Below are 19,421 nucleotides of genomic sequence, written 5' to 3'. Positions count from 1 at the left end.
GACTAAAAAAGTGAATAACAACAACTTCAAAACTGCTCACAAAAAAAAACTACATTATGCAGAATAACTACATAATATCTGGAATATAACAAATCAATAATTTAAAAAAATATAAAAACATATTTTTATGGTGCTTGGAAGCTACAATCTCCATTCTAAGAGTCATTAGGAAATTTCTTCTAGTGAATTTCTTGTAGTATTTATTGAATGTCTTGTATTTGGTGCATCATAATTGGCATAAAAGTACATTTTATATGTATGTTTCTTATTAGATTAGCTCAAGGGGTTTTGTTTTGGTCAAAAGTCAAATTACACAAGTGTTACACTAAACACCTTAAATTCTAAACATCGTGTGAATTATTTCCGTTTTTCTTCTGTTCAATTTATTAATTTTATCAGGTGTTCCATATTTGTGTCTTACCTTTTACATTAGCCTATTGTTGTTTGGTGAATTGTTTCGTGCTTGTAGTCATAAAATATTCCGCTATTGGGGCAAGTTGTCACAAAGGTCCACAATATAATATGCATCTTTTTCCATTTATTTATTCTTTTTTTCTGTGGGTTTCACATTTTTAGCCAAGTCTTTAAGGTATGTGTTTAAAAAGGGCTAATTATTCACTGGAGGAAACATTGTGCCAGCCCCGGGTAGGCAAAAAATATTAGACAAATATTTATCGATTTGGGATGTAGTTGTTCCCTGCATTAGCCTATAAGACTATAACTGAAAGACTTGTGATTTATTAGCCTACATCTGACAGTTGATAACACAAGTAGTCATCCTCCTTCCTTACAAAAAAAAAAAAAAAAAAAAAGATGATGATGAAAATTACAAAAACGCTTCATTTGAAAAAATATCTTCTCAGTGTCTTTATAAATACGCATCTTTTCATATTACGACTTGTCTGGCGCAGTTCAAGTCCTCATTTTTAACAAGCTTCCACATTTGCAGCAGCTCCTGCGGAACGAGTTTGTGCACCACGATGAGGCTGCGAAAGAAGCACGGCTCCCGGTTCAGAGGAGTCACTTTACGCTTAATGATCCCAAATGTCCTGAAGCCCAGATGCAGCTCGGGGACGATCTTCAACTTCTGAAGACACATGCCCAAAAACACATCATCAATGGGGTAAAGCTCCACGCTCTCAGAAACCGCAAAGAGCCTGCGGGCCACCTGAGAGGACATGAGAAATCCTCCCCCACCCAAATAAGGTGGATAGCGTTTATCATACAACTCTTTGGGAATGAAATATTTACTCTGGCGGTTTCTGATCGGTTTGGCTTCTAAAATGGTGTCTCCTACAATGAGGTTTTCCACCTTGTTCTCCTCCACCCGAAAACCAATTAGTTCCACCAAGTTCTTGGTCTGGACAAAAACGTCATCGTCCCCTTTGAAGACGAAGGGAACTCACTGCAGTAGATGCTGAACCATCTCAGAAAGTTCACCTCCTTTAAGGTGAGGTTGAAGAAAGTGTCAATAAAGTCCCACTGTAAGATGTCCCCGTAGGTTCGGTCTTCATATTGGACCAGGGCTTGCAAATTTCGTGTGTCTTTGCCAGTGGCTGGAGTGCCTAATAGAAATAGTGTTTTGATTTTCAAGCCCTGGATTTCTTGCTCCTTTCCCCAGGTCTGTCGCACGGCTTCTCGCCGGTCATGTTCTTCAATAACCGATTTGACCACGACCAGAACATCCACGTCACCGCTACACTTCTCAGGGTGATTCAGCAACATTGGGAAGTATCTGCAATGTCTGTGCAGGACAAATTCGTGAAATCTTGGGCTCAAACGACGAAACCAGCATTACAACTAAAACTCCTAACTTCCAATACACTTAACATTATCCACCCCACATTCACCAAGCCAATTCCCTTCCCACCGGCGCCAAGCCGTTAATGTTGGATGAGTTTTCAATTGTCTTTCTGCTTTTACATGTGGGGCCACACCATTTGCGTTTCACGTCGACTTTGGTATCTTTAAAATTCGTGTCCACCCTAATTAACTTATGAAGCATCAGTAAAGTGGCAAAAACCAAAGTTAGGCTGACCGCAGTCCTTACATTCTTTTTCTTTCTTAAGAAGAGTGTCATTGTGCACGCGCTCCTCAGAGAGTAGTACATTACGGATTTGTCATGAAAAGTCAGTCAGGTCCGCTCTAATGAATTTTCCAAGTGTTATGAAAATATAAAAATGAGCAAATAGTCCATAAACAGGCATTGTGATAAAGCTGAAAAACCGTCTTCTCCAAACTCCTCAAAACAGAAGAAATTCATCCCGTAAAACAATCATAATTCTTCCCTACACTCTCTTCTCGCTTCAAGTTCCATCGTTGAACTGCTGAAAATAGGAGGCAGTCATCCTGTAAAACAATCGGCTGTCTGCCCTCCTCTCTCCTCCACCTTCACGGCACCTACCTGCTACAGGCTCTCTGGTTACACACGACAGCTGTGCAAGCCTAATAAATGAGGGTCCCCAAGAAGAGTATGAATGAGAACTACTTAGGCTAAGCATTCACTGTATGTAAATATTGGAGTTCAGTAAACCTCTCGTCTTTTTACAAGCACACTCAAAAAAGATGCTTGAAGATGTCAAGGAGTTGATTAGCACTAAACTCATAATTGGTATCTAGCGCCCCCGTGTGGTTCATAGTTGTAGGGTCCGTCAATGATTGTCAGCATTTGCAGTATTGCAGTGGTTCTCAAACCTGTCCTGGAGTACCCCAGCCCTGCACATTTTGTATCTCCCTCATCTAACACACATGATTCAACTCATCAGCTCATTAAAGGAGACTGCAAGACCTGAAGTGGGTGTGTCAGATATAGGGAGACATACAAAATGTGCAATGGGGGTACTTCATGGAGAGGTTTGAGAACCACTGCAGTATTGCATATTATAGATATAGATTGTCCTACCAAATGTAAGTATATTTTATTGATATTATTAGTCATTAACATCAGTTTTCTGCACTATAAAAACTACTAGTATGTCTTTAGAGCATTTTTGTTCTATTAAAAGTCATACACTTTAATGTTTGATCCGTGTACTAAAATCTTTTCTACTTCAGTCAGCCCCATCCTGCTTAACTGATAGCCAAGCTGGTTATGTTGGTCCTACTCTCTGGTAGGACAACTGAGTTGCCTTTGGTTTATAACCATAAATGACTAGTTTGCTCCTGAGACCAGAGTCATCACAATCATCGTAAACTAGTGTTAGCTGCATTTTCTAGCAGTTAAAACCTGTTGACATTCTCATTTGCCAGTGGAATTTCCATGTGAGATAAGTTAAATGTTGAAGCTTGACTAATGCCTACTGCTGGCAAATGAAACAATGTTCAGAATGACAAAACCCTTTGCGTAATATATTTTTTTTTTTGAGTAGTCTATCTGAGACTACTCGGTGTCAAATATTTGAATACAAACTTCGCGCAATAGGCTAATTATTTCACGGATATCATCATCAGTACAGGCTCGACCTAACATCATATTCACGTCACAACACAGTATGAGTCATTCGACATATTTCTACGATGAATAACTTGACATTTCATGTAATTTAATCTCTTATACCACTGGTTATAACAGTTTTGACGTACAAACGGACTAGGCTACTAACTGATGGTATCAGCCACAGCCTCAGAAAAGCCTGGTAAAGTTTTCAAGTCCCATCTCGTGATTCTGTGTGTCGTAGATTATCGGATATGGGCGGGGCTTCAGCGGTCACTGGAGATAAACACTCTCAGGACTCCAAGCTCAGAGTTAGTTTTCGACGCAGAAACTTCCAATGAGGGCGAAGCAGGTACGATAACTTGATTGTGAACTTTTACTTTTGCTTGCAAGAACAAGCACGATCAGTTTCGAGTTTACGCAGACTATACTGGACAGTTTACAAAGCACTCAGTGTGAAAAATAGTTTATAAAGGATTGCTTCACAGTTTTGGCGTGTAGACTGAGCCTCGCTTCACGAAATTGAAATCTCACTCGGTAGTTTGTGAAGGGAAAACGGATGTATTATTGATCATACAATATCCCTAATAAGGATAGTACTCTCTTGTTTCAGATTGTCGTTGGGAGCCACAGACTGCGAGTACGCGGCACTGTCTCTTTAAACACGCCTGGTGCGAACAGTTCAGTCAAGGTCAGTGTCAGTGTCTACTCATCCATCTCCTCCCCGCTGTTTCCGTCTGTCGGCTACAGTAACAACAAGGTTTCTCACGATGTATCAGCCACGTCGAAAACCGCGCTGATATTTTATTGTTTACATTTATTACTGGTCTTTTATCCACAGAAGGCTGCGCGGAGGAGGGTTCTGCGCGGTTTGATGCAGAGATCGGCGTCTGATATCGCGAGCGCAGCGAAGCAGATGGCTGGCGACGGCGGCGAGGCCAAACGTCTTCCAAAGAGACCGTTTCACGGCGAAGCAGAGGAGAAATCCAGCGCGACCATGAATGAAAACGTCAAAATTAAGCCCGGTAAAAAGACTTCGGGTGAACGGCGCGGTAAGGAAAACTCTGCCGCCAAGCGTACTGCTTTGACAGGCGGCTCTGCAGAGGCGAAGATGGACCAGACCGTAATTCACAGTCCCCAAACGCGAGAGGACCCGAGCATTTTCTTCGACGAGGACAGCAATCACATTTTCCCAGTGGAGCAGTTCTTTGGGAACATGGATGTTGTTCAGGTAAGCAAGCTAAACCGATTCAGAACACATGTTGTTAGAGCGGGGGTTCAGTCTTCAGTTGGCTGGCAGGAGCTGCCACTGACAGGTCACGTGACCTGCCACCATCCACCGGCGGGTCAGCTGGTTCTTCTTCTTCTTCTTCTACTAGTGTTTAATGGCGGTTTGGCAGACCAACATAAATGGTGCATTTCCGCCACCTACTGATCTGGAGTGTGGAGTGTACTTGGCTTTGGAAGAAAAAAAATAAAAATTAAAAAAAAAAAAAAAAAAAAAAAAAAAAAAAAAATTAAAAAAAAATTAAATTCTATTTACTATTCCTGTTTTATTTAGATATTTAAATAATAATTCATGAATTCTTGATTGTCTTATTCCATTTCCTAGTAATACTTTTATTGAAATTGTATCAACTCCCATCCTTCCTAACTCTTGACTTAACTGTTGTCTCTCCCTTTCATATGCAGCACATTCTAAAAGAATATGCTGCACTGTTTCTAACTCCCCGCAATTGTCACATTTTCCTGTATCATGCTTCCCTATTTTATAAAGACTATAATTTAATGCAGTGTGACCAATTCTTAACCTTGTAATAATGACATCTTTTTTCCTATTTCCATATCTTTTCCTCTCATTTACAACCCGTTCCTGAATTTGATAAAGATGTCTTCCTTTAGAGTCATTATTCCATATCTTTTGCCATTTTTTACTAATTTCAATTGCTATTAACCTCTTGATTTCTGATTTACTTAATGATACCTTAATTTCTATTTGTGGATGCTTTAATGCTTTCTTTGCCAACTTATCTACCTCCTCATTACCATCCACACCCCACATGTGCTGGCACCCAGAGGAAGAATACCAATACCCCTAACTGCCTTGCTCTAAATAAACCTTGCAAAACTTCAAATATTAAATCTTGTCGAGATTCCGATTTTCCCACTCATAAGACTAGTGAGAGCAGCCATTGAATCCGTACATATCACAATTCTTGATGGTTGAACTTCTTCAATCCACTGTATTGCTAATATGATAGCTAGTAATTCAGTAGTAAATACTGACACATGATCCGATAATCTTTTTGCAATTTTTATATTAAATGTAGGAATGAATACTGCTGCTGCTGTTCTACAAGACTCTGGTTCCTTTGACCCATCTGTAAATACCTGTAATACTGAATAATATTCTCGATTTACATACTGTTCAACTACTAACTTAGTTGGTATGCTTATTTGATTATTTATTTTTATTTATGTATTTGTAAGTCAATTAATGGCATAGGATACATCCAAGGGGGAATTGCTGGTATAGGAACAGAAGGGGCTATTAAAATATTCTTTCAATCCCAAGCTATTTGCCTCCTTCCCTACTACCCAACCAAAGCTTTCTATTTCTTTGTATTCATACTCCCAACATTCCTTCAAAAGTATTTTTTTATACTGGATGACTTTCCAGATGTCCACATACACCAGACCAGTATCTCATCCTCAATTGAAGTCTGCATTGTTCCAATGATAATTCTCCTAATTCAACTTGTAATGATACTACCGGAGAAGATCTAAATGCTCCACAACAAATTCGCAATGCCTGATTTTGTATTACTTGTATTTTTTTAAGTAAAGTTTTATTCGCAGAACTGTATACCATACTTCCATAGTCTATATTTGACCTGATCACTGCATAATAAATTATTTTCAGTGACTGGCAACTTGCTCCCCAATCCGCACCTGACAAGCATCTTAAGACATTTATTCCTTTTTTACACTTTTCTATCAATTTCTGAATATGAACTCCAAAGTTTAATTTATAATCCATCCACATACCCAGAAATCTCACTACATTGACTTGTTCCAGCTGATTACCATACATTTTAATATTTAACATAGGATTATTTTTTCTTATTTGAAAAACAAATTACTTGTGTTTTTACCACAGAAAATCGAAAACCCCCAACTATTTGACCATTTCTCCACCTCCTTCACTGCTTTTTGCATTTTATTCTCTACAAACAGCCTATTACGCCCCCTTTTCCACAATGCCCCGTCGTCTGCATACAATGATCTTCCTATTCCAGTCTCAATATTTCTAAATATATCATTAATCATTAAGTTGAAAAGAATAGGGCTGCTCACACTTCCCTGGGGAGTTCCATTCTCAATTGAGAGAATCCTAGAATATGCAGACCCTACTCTAACTTGAATCGTTCTTCCAAACAAAAAACTTAAAATCCAGTTATACATTTTTCCCTCAATTCCCAAACTTTCCAATTTCATTAACAGCCCTTCTTTCCACAACATATCATAAGCCTTTTCAACATCGAAAAAGACTCCCACCAACATTTCTTTATTAACTTGAGCTTTTCGAATTTCCGCCTCCAAACTCAGAATTGAATCCATCGTATTTCGCCCTTTTCTAAATCCGCTTTGACATGCTGACAGCATACCTTTACTCTCCATTTCATACGTCAACCTATTCATAACCATCCGTTCCATAAGTTTGCATAAATTGGGATGTCAATGCAATTGGTCTATAACTAACTGACTGGGAATGGTCTTTTCCAGGTTTAGCGATTGGCACTATTACTCCATGTTTCCAACTCACAGGAATATTCCCTGAATCCCAAATTTTATTAAAAAGTCTTAAAATTATATTCAATGATCCATCTGACAATTGCTTAATCATCTCATAACAGATTTCATCCTTTCCTGGGGAAGTATGTTTAACCCCTACAAGTGCTCTCTTTAACTCATATAAAGTAAATGTTGAGTCTAACCTACTTCCTGACGGAATCTTCTTTTCATATATATGCTCATTCTCTTTCACTTTCTGTTCCCTATACTTCTTCATATTATCTGTAATATTATCATTACTATGCACCTTTACAAATGCTTCCACTAACATCTCTGCTTTATCACTATCTTTTATCGCTATTTTCCCATGTCCTACTAAAACTGGAATATTAATATTTCTCTGAATCCCTCCCATCTTCCTAATCATGTTCCAAACATCATTTATTTCAATGTCTTCCCCTATTCTATTGCAATATTCTCTCCAGAACATTCTTTTTGCTATTCTTATTTCTCTCCTAACCATAGCCTGAGCTCTCTTAAAAATAATGTAATCAGTAAACAATACAGATTTTCTGGCTTTCTTCATTGCTTTATTTCTTTCCCTCACTGCCTTACTACATTTTTCATTCCACCACGGGACTGCTTTTCTTCTACTTATAGTTTTCGTTTTTCCTATTACTTCCTCTGCCGTATTTCTTAACACTTTAATTACTTTCATACTTAACTCTTCTATTTCTTCAATTTCTCCCATTTCGTTCATATTGTTATTACACAGTTCTTTAAAAAGCTCCCAATTAGCTCCCTTAAATTTCCATCTTGGCATTCTCTCCACCACAATTTGTACAATATCCACACCAATTTGACACCATATTGGATAGTGATCACTTCCCATTGAACTTTGCTTGCTTACACTCCATTCACATTTTCTAGCTAGATCTTCTGAAACTAGAGTAATATCTAATGCTGAATTACGCCCATTACTCACATCTATTCTTGTTATACTTCCATTATTAATACATACTAACCGTCCCCAATCTAGCATTTCTTCCACTATTAACCCATTATAATCTGTTTTAACACTCCCCCATAATGTATTATGTGCGTTAAAATCACCACACCATACTACCTTCTGACTAGTATTACCTCTTAATTTTTCCCATTGCATTCTTACATAGCTTTTCACATGGATTATAAAAATTAATTATTTTTATACTTTGATTCCCTTCCCATACTTCCATCATCAACGCCTCTTGATCCTCACTCACTTCTACATTCCTGTATCCCACCCCTTGTTTTATAAATATTGCTACCCCACCTCCATTACAGTTTTTCCTATCTTTCCTAATTAATTGATACCCTTGCAAAACAAAATTTAACTGAGGTTTAAACCATGTCTCCTGTATACATATAATATCTGGTCTTTTATCCAGATCAGAGATGAATTTTTTAAACTCTTGTCCATTAGCAATTAAGCTTCTCGCATTCCACTGGAATATTAAAAGCACCATTATGAACCACCACATCCTGCTTGCGTATTTGTTAACTGCATCTTTAATTTTTCACTAATCATTTCCACAGAAATCCCCTCAATCTCTAGATATTTTTCAGCTGCTTTTATTATTATTCTGATTCTTTCAGTCCGGCTTTCTGTTTGCGCAGAACAATTCACCACTTCAGCTATAAAGGTTACAAATGCCACATTATTCTTAATCCCAAAGTTCTCTTTAGTTTTTCCCTGAGCCGTTTCCATCTTTTGTTGAGGAATTCCTTTACCTTTATCCCCTGATTCCAAAGTATTTCCTACTTTCTTCACCGCCTCCGAATATGACAATCCTTCCTTTATTCTTACATTTTGCACTTGAGCTGCATTTTTCCTCACCTCACATCCTCCATACCCCGCACTATGCTCCCCCTCCGCAATTACAACACTTGGGATCAACTCCTTGCTCGCATTTGCCATATTCATGCTCTCCACCGCATCTCGCACACCTTTGTTTACCTCTGCATACAGCCGCTACATGTCCAAACTTTTGGCATTTGTAGCATCTTAGTGGAGGGGGTACGTAAAGCCTAACCGAGAAACTCATAAATCCTAAAAAGACTTTACTTGGCAGCTTATCCTCATCAAACTGAATCATCACTGATAGACTATCTCCCCTTTCATTGTTTCTATTACATTTAAGTCTTTTCACGCCAATTACTGCGCCTCCCGTAAGACCTTTCTTAATCTTTTCCTCTGTTACATCAGTAGGGATCCCTGTAATTACTCCTTTTAACCCATTTCTTTTCTTCTTGAACTGAACAATTCACACCCTGTGTCCCATGATCGTTTTAATTTCTAGAGCCTTTTTCTGTTGTCTACTGTCCTTACAATATATAATCAATCTACCATCCCTCAACTTCTTCACACTTTCAACCAGTCCTATTTTTTCCTTAATCACTTTAGATAATTTCAGTGGATTAATGACACTGAAAGATCCAGCATCTAATTTCAACAATACCTTAAACTCTTCTTTCCTTCCCCTTGTCACGTGTAATCCATTCTCACTTTCAGTTTCCGATTCATTTCTTCTATTTTTCTTCCTTTTCCGATTTCCTACTGTACTCCATTCACTATCTCCACCTTCCGCGCCAAAATTTTCATCCTCCATTTCCGGATCGCTACCGGATTCTACTCCACTTCCTACCATGCACACTCCAGTCACAGATCAGCTGTCTCCCTGCCGCCAATCTCAGCCCGCGACCTCCCCCAACCGTTGAAGATGTCGACTGGCCCGGGTCAGCTGGTCTGCCACTCCAGCCTGTTTGAAGACCGATTACCTGTTTGGAAGTAATTTGGTTTGTTTTATTTTTATTTTATTTGTAAATTTTTCTTTTTAATTACTTTGAATAAATAAATATATTTGCGTTCATGTCTCCCTCTGACCGCTTTCTCCAGCCAGTCTTTTTTAAGCTACGAGTATGCCTAGGCTATGCATTCCCCACCACTCCTGTTGCAAGGAAATGAATAATTTTATTATTGTGAATTCTTTTGAATCTATTCTTTAGTATGATATATGTTTCGAGGAGGTTTATCTAATGGCCGTGATCATGACTGGTGGGTTACTTACTGCCACTTCTCTCCAGCCAGCTGCTTAAGCTGAAAATCCTTGCCCAGTTTAGTTTAAGAAGAAAAAAAAAATTGTTAAAAGGAAAGTATCTATCTGTCTATCTGTCTATCTATCTGTCTGTCTGTCTGTATGGTGTGTATACAATAATAGTAATAAAAAAGGAAAAAATATGTAAAATTGTAGAAGTAGTTGCATAATTAAAAGTAAAAACAAGAAATGTCAGTCTATTAATTTATCACTCCTCGTTCCTCCACAACTGACTGAAATTTGATTAATATTTGTATTTAAAAAAAAAAAAAACATTTTTTACTTTATTTGCTTCTTTCTTTTGACTCTGTAGTTTCCCATTGTTGTTACAATAAGAATAAAAAAAACACACTTTGTTTGCCTTTAGAAAAGTCATGCAGTTTCTTTCATTGGGATATCAAAGAAGTAAAAAACATTAGCTGAGAAAATCTGAATTAAATGTTAAATATCAGTTGACAGTCCATGCAGGTTATGAACTTTCATGGCTCTTTGCCCTAGTAACAAAACCCTGATCTAAGTTGAGCTTTGCAGATGAATAACATTCAGCCAGATGGCTTTGTTTGCACACAGTAATCCTGAAATATTGAGGTTAATACAAGACCATGTAGGATTATTGGAGCAAAGGTCTGTTAATGCTCAGTAGGGTGTCAAATTGCAGCAGGTGTCTGGCTCATGATGCATGCGCTCAACGGACAGTGTTATTAATGCAATTTTAATGTCTTAATGTGACTTTGCTTTAAAACATTCTGACCTGGTTTGTTGCAGGATTACCCACGCAGAACCCCAGGAAGCAAGAGAATGAGTCGAAGAGAGTACAGGAGCATGCATTACTATGCCAAAGAGGACAGTGAAGACGAGGAGCTATGAGGACACAATTCAACCCATATAATCCCAAAATCCTTCTTAAATTTACAGCTAAACAGTTTTATGATTTAAAAATCAACTAGATCAAAAAAAAAAAAGCAACTCTAATCAAAAACCCAACAACATTATATATTTACCAACAAACAGATGCACTGTTGATTTATCAGTAATGTGGTCATTTTTGTCATATGCAAATTTAATAAGGTACAACAACAACGGCAAAAATGTTGGTGCATCCCTAATTATAAACTAACTATATATGTACTACACTAAAGGAATGTACAGTAAGAGGGGTTTGTGCTAGACTTCAGGCTAAAACCATCATGTGATTGGGGTTTCTGCTGAAAGAAAGCTAAATTATTTTTTTATAACCTCCTGTACACTGGGTTTTCTACCACTAGTCCTTACTAATGTGCTCCGAAATCAACAAATACAGTTTCATCAGTCAAGTGCCTCAAATTTCCTGTTCAGACTTTGAAAGCAATTTGAGCATTAGCTTGGACATTCAGAATTTGGCACTTTTAAACATATAATTGACAAAGCATTTAGCTATTTTGTTCTTTGACATCATAATTCTTTAAATATAATTAAAAATAAAAGCATCTAAAAATAATAACATCTTATGTTCTTTGATAGGCTTATGTAAAGATATATATATTTTTTAAAGGTTAGTATCTCTAATTAAGAGGCTTTTATTGTAAGATAGGAAAATTTGCCAACAACAATAATTGTTTAAAACAATTTCAAAATGTATTATGCATGTAACTTCACCAAGAATTAGATTTGTCTGTATATAATGATTTGTATCTTATTTGACAGGATTTGCACTAACTTCAGAAGTGGCTCAAAGATATAACATTTTAAAACGTTGTTTCTTTGCTACTATGTACAAATTATACGAGATAAAAATTGTAGAAAGTGTGATTTTTGAATTTTATATTTTTCTATTGAAGAGATAAACCAAGTGCTGATTTTGTTTTGCTACAAAATGCTTTGTATGTACATGATATGTAAAGTTATTTAATATCAAATCTTCTGTGAATTATCATGCGAAATTTAAAATACTCCGTCCAGAGAAAATAAACCTCATTAACAGCGTTGGAAATCAACTTTTGTGTTTTATACGTATTTGCTTCATGCAATGAAAAAATAATGTAGACATTATTTTTGTCACAGAAGGCTTGAGTATATTTTGTACAATAAACAAGGCTATTGTTTGTTGTTGAAAGTACTACAAACATTAACTGTACAAGATATCCTGTTCCCACAAATGCTTCATGATTCAAATAGTTTAAAGACATTTAGGTCTTTAAATAAACCAGTAAAAATGGAAATAAAAAAATATAAAATCAGTCACATTTATAAAACCTGTAAAAATTTTATTCACATAATTTAACCAAATGTTTTGGTACAAAATTTGGTCTATAACAAACTAGAAGTTACAATGGAAAAGGTATATACAGTACCTAAAGCACAATATAACCCCATAATAAGATAAAATGGCCCTGAGCATCTCAGAACTTGCATCAGTGCTCGTAAGTTGAAACAGTGCATAATTCAGAAGAAGATTCTTTTATTTCACAATCCAGACCCGTTTGTAGATTTTTCGGGAGTCACAGCTGAGCTCATGCTTCTTATGGCAGACGATATGAACCAGCTTGAGATTCTCCCTCGTGAACAACAGTTTGTAGAAATAATCCACATTTATTTCGCCGCTCTTATTGCCCTTCAGCCCCTCAGCGAGTGTGGGGATGATGGCCCTCTTCTTTTCTATTCTGAAAAACACAACAACATTTTGATTTCAGAAGGTTATTCCTTATCAGAGGTGCTAAATGCTGATATTTTGATATTAAAATGTACATCAAGATTTAAGTGCACTTAAATGTTTTTTTTTTCTTAATCATTTACATTTGAGATTTACCACCACATTTAGCCTACCTCGTGGATGAAAATGAAAATAACACGGTTCTGTAATTAGCGATAAAACAAAACAAACAAAACAAAACGCAATAATAGTAATATATGCTTTAATTATTTCATGCTAAAAATGATAATGTAATAGAGTGGTTCATTTTGTATTCCAAAACCCTGAGAATCAGCATTTTGGTTTCCTCAGGCATTTCGCTTGGGTGTTAATGATGATTTTCACTTTATGAATAAAATACGATATGTGGTTAACAGTACTTCGATAGACTTTCACATTTTTCCACAACACAAATTGCACACCGTCAAATGTGAATGCTCTACAACTTTTACATGCTACGTGCGAACCGGTTAACCTATGTTGTTTTAGCAACTTTCTTATTCTTATTCATATTCTTATTCTATCTTTTCATTATTATTATTCATTTAAATCACAACGGCTTCAGAATTCTCTTTGGTAAAACCATAGACTGTATAAAAACAAAAACTGATAAAGCAAGGCGAGTGAGAGCTTAGATTCACCACCAAGCCACACGGTGGCGGTATAAAGCAGCCCTGCACTTTTTTACAGAGAGAATCCCTTCCTGACAACTAGCTGAGCCTGCATTTTCATTACGTGTATTATGATTATGAAAATAACAGTGTGCAGAGCGTGTGTCAAAAGTGTCAGAAGTAGTTATGCTGTAAAATTAGCCTAGTTAACTTACACGCGACGGAAGCGTTAGTAGGAGAAAAGAAAGAGAATGAGTCAAACTGCTGTTGACTGCAGAGACTGAAATGAATGAGCAGCCTACAAAAAGAGTCTCTGCGTGATTTAGCGTCTGATTTCGTCAATATTCCGTATTTGATTTTAATTAAGTAACAAGCGCTTCACTTCGACTGCTGGAATGATTTAACAACCTGGAAAGCTTTTAGACGTTTTCAGGGATGTTTGCCAGGGAACATTAACGCTCGCCTTTAAGACGTTCCCTGGTAGATTGATAGTACTGAAGAAAGCTCGCACATGTCTGACTAGACATGATCGTGATCCCGCTTCACAGTCAAACAGCCAGACAAGCTTCAGGATCTTCTCAAGGTCTGCAGCTGGTCTTCAGACTGATGGACTTCACATTAAACAGGTGGATGTTTAATTCAGAGTCATGCTGTGTAAAAAATAAAATGTGTTGTTAGATCATGTCCCTAGTCATAATTGATCATATTTTCACATTTTAACCACCAAGTGTATCCTTAAGCCCAACAAAACATGTTTCAGACATTTTCACGCATATTTCGTATTTTACAGGAAAGAAAACATGGATGAAATTAATTTTAATATTAATTAGTATTATTTTAAGTTTTATGTCAATTTGCCATTGATAAAAATATATCATGAAATATGTGTTAAGTATTAATTGATTTCTATCTATCTATCTATCTATCTATCTATCTATCTATCTATCTATCTATCTATCTATCTATCTATCTATCCACCCACCCATCCATCCATTGAACACAATACAGGTATAATATAAATATAATAGCATATAATCAGTTTTTATAATGGAATTCTAGAATATAAAATAAATATTTCTTAGTAATAAATATCAAACACATAATTATATTATTAAACAACAAATAATATATATTATATTAACATTATATAATTTTATATATAATCAGTATACATAATGAAATTCTAAACTACAAAATATTTATTAGTCTTAATATATACACATATTAATATGTATTAATTATCAATATATTAATTATCAATAATGTCTTATATTTCTATTACATAAGGTTATATATATATATATATATATATATATATATATATATATATATATATATATATATATATATATATATATATATAAATAAAATCAGCACACACACACACACACACACACATATATGTATATATATTAGGGCTGTCAAATGATTAATCACGATTTATTAAAAACAAAATAAAAGTTTTGTTTACATAATATATGTATGTGTACAGGGTATATTTATTATGTATATATAAATACACACACATAAAGTATATATTAAAAAAATATTTACATGTATATACATTTATATATTTATATTCTTATATTTTATATTATATATAAATATATTTAATATATAAACATAACATATTCTTCTTAAATATATACATGCATGTGTGTATATTTATATATACATAATAAATATACACAGTATACACACATATATTATGTAAACAAAACTTTTATTTTGGATGTGATTAATCGTGATTAATCATTTGACAGCCCTAATATATATATATATATATATATATATATATATATATATATATATATATATATATATATATATATATATATACATACAGTATATAAATAGGTCATAAAAATTCTATAATGTTTAGTTTTAGATTAATTATACTGTGTCACACTGCAGCACACTGTCACTGCTTGAAATCTTATGTCAGCTATACTCATAAGTTACCCACAACTACTGAGATGACTTTTTTTGTTTTCTTTTTTCTCCTTTTCTTCCTGTGGTTGGCATAACAACAGTCAGAGTCACCGGCATCACTCCAGTATCAGCTGCGCGTGACCCTGTTTGACTCGGGGTCCTCAGCACTACTTCGGGCACACATGAAAGAGTGGCTCACACTTTGTCAGTGGCAAGCAGGGTCAGAGCGGTCAAGTGCTCTTCAATGAGGCAGGGTGACTCATTTCTCACTGACTGATGATATTTAGTGTTATTTCATGATGCAACACCTTTTCATGCTTGACTAAGGGTGCTATCCATTCAGAAGTCGTCTTATCTTCATGCCCTATTCCAGTGACAACTTAGACCCTGTTCAGCTTTTGTCCAGTGTCAGTTTTGTTGTCTAGATGGAGTATTTATGGGAACCAGGGTCAGTACTGTAAGTCTAACACATCCATGGCTCAAAATGTGTTAAAAATGTAACAGGTTAAGAACAGAAATAGAAAAAATAGAAAAATAAAATGTAGGAACATATAAAAAAGTCATTCTTGCAATATCAGTAAATGCTCGTATTAGCCAACTGGATTGCTTTACTAGATTTCTGACATATTTAAGCACAATTCTAAAAATAAAAACATTATTCATTTCTTTTTACAACTGTTCAATAAACCTGTTCATTATTTTAGACAATTTTGCCAACCTGTTTTGACTCCACTAATGAAATCACTAGTAAGTGATTCAGTGACTCATAGAAACTTTTAGCAATGTTATTTTAGTATTATTGATACACTATTATATTTTTATTATTATTTTGAATTAGATTTTATTTTTATATTTTCTGTTGTCATTTTAAATGCATTTTTAGTTATTTTGTTGTGTTTCTATTATTTATTTGTGTACTTATATATTTAAAGCATGTAGTTTTCATTAAGTTTTAGTTATTGCAGTATTTCAAAGAAATGTTGCCTGGAAACTAACTGAAATAAGTTTTTTTTTAAATATTTTATTTCATTTCAGTTAATGTTTATTTTGTTGCGAATAATGATTTATTTTTTATTTATTTTTTAATTATGGTTTTAGTTAATGATAGTAACACTGTTTGTTAGTTCCGGAATAAGTGAGCATTTTTGAAGGAAGAGTTTGAGGGAATGGCTCACTCACTGATGACAGTAATTTATCGCCACCTACTGGTTTATCGATGTAACCTGCAGAAACAGTCATTGAAACCCCCCCAACTGAATAAAATCTGTTTAACTCAGCCTTATTTCAGTGGTTATTTTTGGGTGCACAAACAAATAAAAACATTATTTCCATTATGTCATGTAAACAATCTATTTTTAATTATCTGCTATAATGATAGCAGTCACCCTGTCCCTGGGTGCACACCTTAAGGACAGACTCTTTTTTTTTTTTTATCTTTGTTACAGCTCAACCTCGAAGTTTTGCAGAAACTCTCAGGTTTGAAGTATCAGTGCTGGCAGCACACAGCACAAACAAACCGAACCCAGCAGACTTTATTGGAGATGATAGACATGCTCTGGCCTCTCTCAGCAAGCACAATAAAGGCCCATCTGAGGCTGTGAATTTACTGTCTAGCTGTCCAGAAGACCCCACACACTTCTGTCTGCATGCATGGCACCACAGTAATTCACTTAAATCTCCCATTATGGGCTCTTAAATCCACCAAGTGGAAATAAAAGTTCTTGAAAATGTCCACTCTGAGTCACAGACCGTGGAGACCGCGGTTAATGTCTGCAGAATGCTCCATTTCCAGCTGCTCACTGTGCCTTTCATATTTAATACAAAATCTCCCCCAACACCTGTCACCATCTACATATTTCATTTAAAATCTAATCCCCCTTTAATACCTGCAATCCATTTGCATTTTGTTATCTAATTGTTGTTTCATGATTGCAATGCCCTGTTTTTGCCACAGCTGCTGGTGGCAAGCAAATTAAGAAAATTTACACACCATGAAACTGTATTTTGCATTATGTTTATTAAAGGTGTTAAATTCAGGGTACCAACCCTGTTTGATGCAAGAATTGTAAAGATTTGTCCATTCACTTGTGATTACTGGATAAGCTTTTTAAAAATCATTTTGATTCTAACTGATCTGGTAATGAATTTGTTTTGTGAACTGGTTCACAAACATTTTGTGACTGGTTCATTGAAATGACCTGGCTCAAGAGAATTTGCTAACAAATGAAAAATTTCTGTGGTTAGAAAGTTTTGCTCTGGACACAACAGTTTTATGCACAATATAAAATAATGAATGCAATATTTAGAGCATAAAAAAACTTATTCACTATAGAGATGTCTGTGATTTTTCATGACTTGTAACATTTTATTCAATAACTGCATAAAGTTTATTTATTATGAAACAACTTCCTAAAAGTTTTCTTAAAAAAATTAAACAAAACAAAATGCAGAACGCTGTTCTGGGGAGAAAAAATAAAGGTGCTAATGTCATGACCAATGTTTCATTAGTAGACTATGTGAATATCTTTTGTTCTGAATCTCTTGCATCAGCAAGGGACAGAATTCTTATAATTAGGCTTGAACCATTTATTATCATGTAGTCCTCATAAAGACACCTACCACTAGCGAGTTACTTGATTATTTACTTCCCAAAGCCAGATGTTACTTGCATTTGATCTTGCTTGTACCCCAGTGTTATTCACTAATCAGCTTGGCTAATTCATTTTCTGCTGTCTAACACAGAGTGAGAGGTTCTTGTTTATGGAATTGTGATGTGCTAATTTCCACCGTTGTCAGGGTTGAAGCCGAATAAAACGTCTGCTCTTCTGTGAAACCCCAGGAGCAGCAGCAGCACAGAAGAGGGACTGGGAGATCACATAAGGTCTGTCAAACATGATGGATCTGTTTTAATATACGCCTCAGAGAAAGACTCCAAACAGGGGGAGTGATTATAGAGGAATGGAGATAGAATTAAAGCAGGACTCTCCCTCTGGTCCGACTCTAATAGAGGGGTGCTATGACAAAAACAATGATTTGTGTGGAGATGTAGGAATCAATATATTTCAGCGACCTTCATTTTGAGGGACAAAGATTTGAAGCCTGTGTTGATTTAGGTGAAAAGGAAGCCGGTTGTTGGATTAAGTTATTGTGAATTTTCAATTGTGAATCACTATCAGCAACATGGTATGAGATGATGCTTAGTTTCTTAAAGGAACCCTAAAGTCCCAGTTGAGTTGTGCACCTAATCAGATGTTTTCATTTGCTGAGGATGTTGGAGTGTCACACCAGGCCTCTAATTGTAAAGGTCCAACCCCTTTAAATCCCTAAAAAACACAGACTGTATCTGGGCAACATGGGTTATTCATGATGGGTGCCATAAAGCTCTTCGACCTGTAGAGGACAGTGCTGTCACACAGTTAAGTGGAAGTGTTATTGGGTTGTGGTTCAGAAGAGTCAGACTTTTTCCATCGTCTCCCCTTGTGTGCAGTGACAATGGGCAGCTCAAAAAACCATAGACAAATAGATTGGGCAGCTGGGCAAACTATAGAGCCATAGATTTATGGGTAAATATCACAAAAAAACGTACATCACACATAACTCAAAAAATAAAAAAAAGAAAAAAAATAATAAATTACATTAACAAAAAAAAACCTGCTATTATTACCACCAATAATTTGTGCCTCTTGATACTTATGATATCATTTTCAGGACAATTAAACACATTTACCCCTAAATTCTTATTACTGAAATGCAGTAAATGAACTAAATGAATAAATAATTAAATAATGTAATTCTCATTACTGGAATATGAAAAACATTGCATGCTTATTACTTTGTGCATACAG

General features: G+C 35.6%; 3 protein-coding genes across 9 annotated transcripts in view; 2 read left to right on the top strand and 1 right to left on the bottom strand.

Moving 5' to 3' along the window:
* Positions 1-133: 133 nt before the first annotated feature.
* On the bottom strand, positions 134-2,239 carry b3gnt7l (UDP-GlcNAc:betaGal beta-1,3-N-acetylglucosaminyltransferase 7, like). Its single transcript, XM_019124632.2, is given in 3 exon segments — positions 134-1,404; positions 1,407-1,857; positions 1,859-2,239. Coding segments are annotated over 3 exon segments (1,221 nt in total). The 5' UTR covers positions 2,111-2,239; the 3' UTR covers positions 134-886.
* A 1,421-nt stretch (positions 2,240-3,660) lies between these two features.
* Positions 3,661-11,258, top strand: ca8h1orf174 (chromosome A8 C1orf174 homolog). Of its 7 annotated transcripts, none has more exons than XM_042762141.1 (4): positions 3,661-3,785; positions 4,047-4,124; positions 4,260-4,787; positions 10,015-11,096. In XM_042762141.1, exons 1-4 carry the CDS (start codon positions 3,771-3,773, stop codon positions 10,060-10,062), a joined length of 669 nt encoding a protein of 222 aa, XP_042618075.1. In that variant the 5' UTR covers positions 3,661-3,770; the 3' UTR covers positions 10,063-11,096. The 7 variants fall into 7 exon arrangements, with proteins under 7 accessions (XP_042618075.1, XP_042618076.1, XP_042618078.1 ...); XM_042762142.1 differs by having other exon boundaries at positions 3,662-3,785; positions 4,275-4,787; positions 10,015-10,606; XM_042762144.1 differs by lacking the exon at positions 10,015-11,096 and adding an exon at positions 11,131-11,252 and having other exon boundaries at positions 3,663-3,785; positions 4,275-4,664.
* A 2,790-nt stretch (positions 11,259-14,048) lies between these two features.
* The window catches only part of nphp4 (nephronophthisis 4), a gene marked incomplete at its 5' end in the record, with an annotated part of 135,568 nt that continues 130,195 nt past the window's right edge, over positions 14,049-19,421 (top strand). The window contains 1 exon segment of the mRNA XM_042763030.1: positions 14,049-14,270. Coding sequence (XP_042618964.1) covers positions 14,049-14,270 — 222 coding nt within the window.

The sequence above is a fragment of the Cyprinus carpio genome, chromosome A8 (genome assembly GCF_018340385.1).
Source record: "Cyprinus carpio isolate SPL01 chromosome A8, ASM1834038v1, whole genome shotgun sequence".
Lineage (NCBI taxonomy): Eukaryota > Metazoa > Chordata > Actinopteri > Cypriniformes > Cyprinidae > Cyprinus > Cyprinus carpio.
The sequence above is the reverse complement of the archived record's forward strand: the minus strand, read 5'-3'. Positions and strand labels throughout refer to the sequence as shown.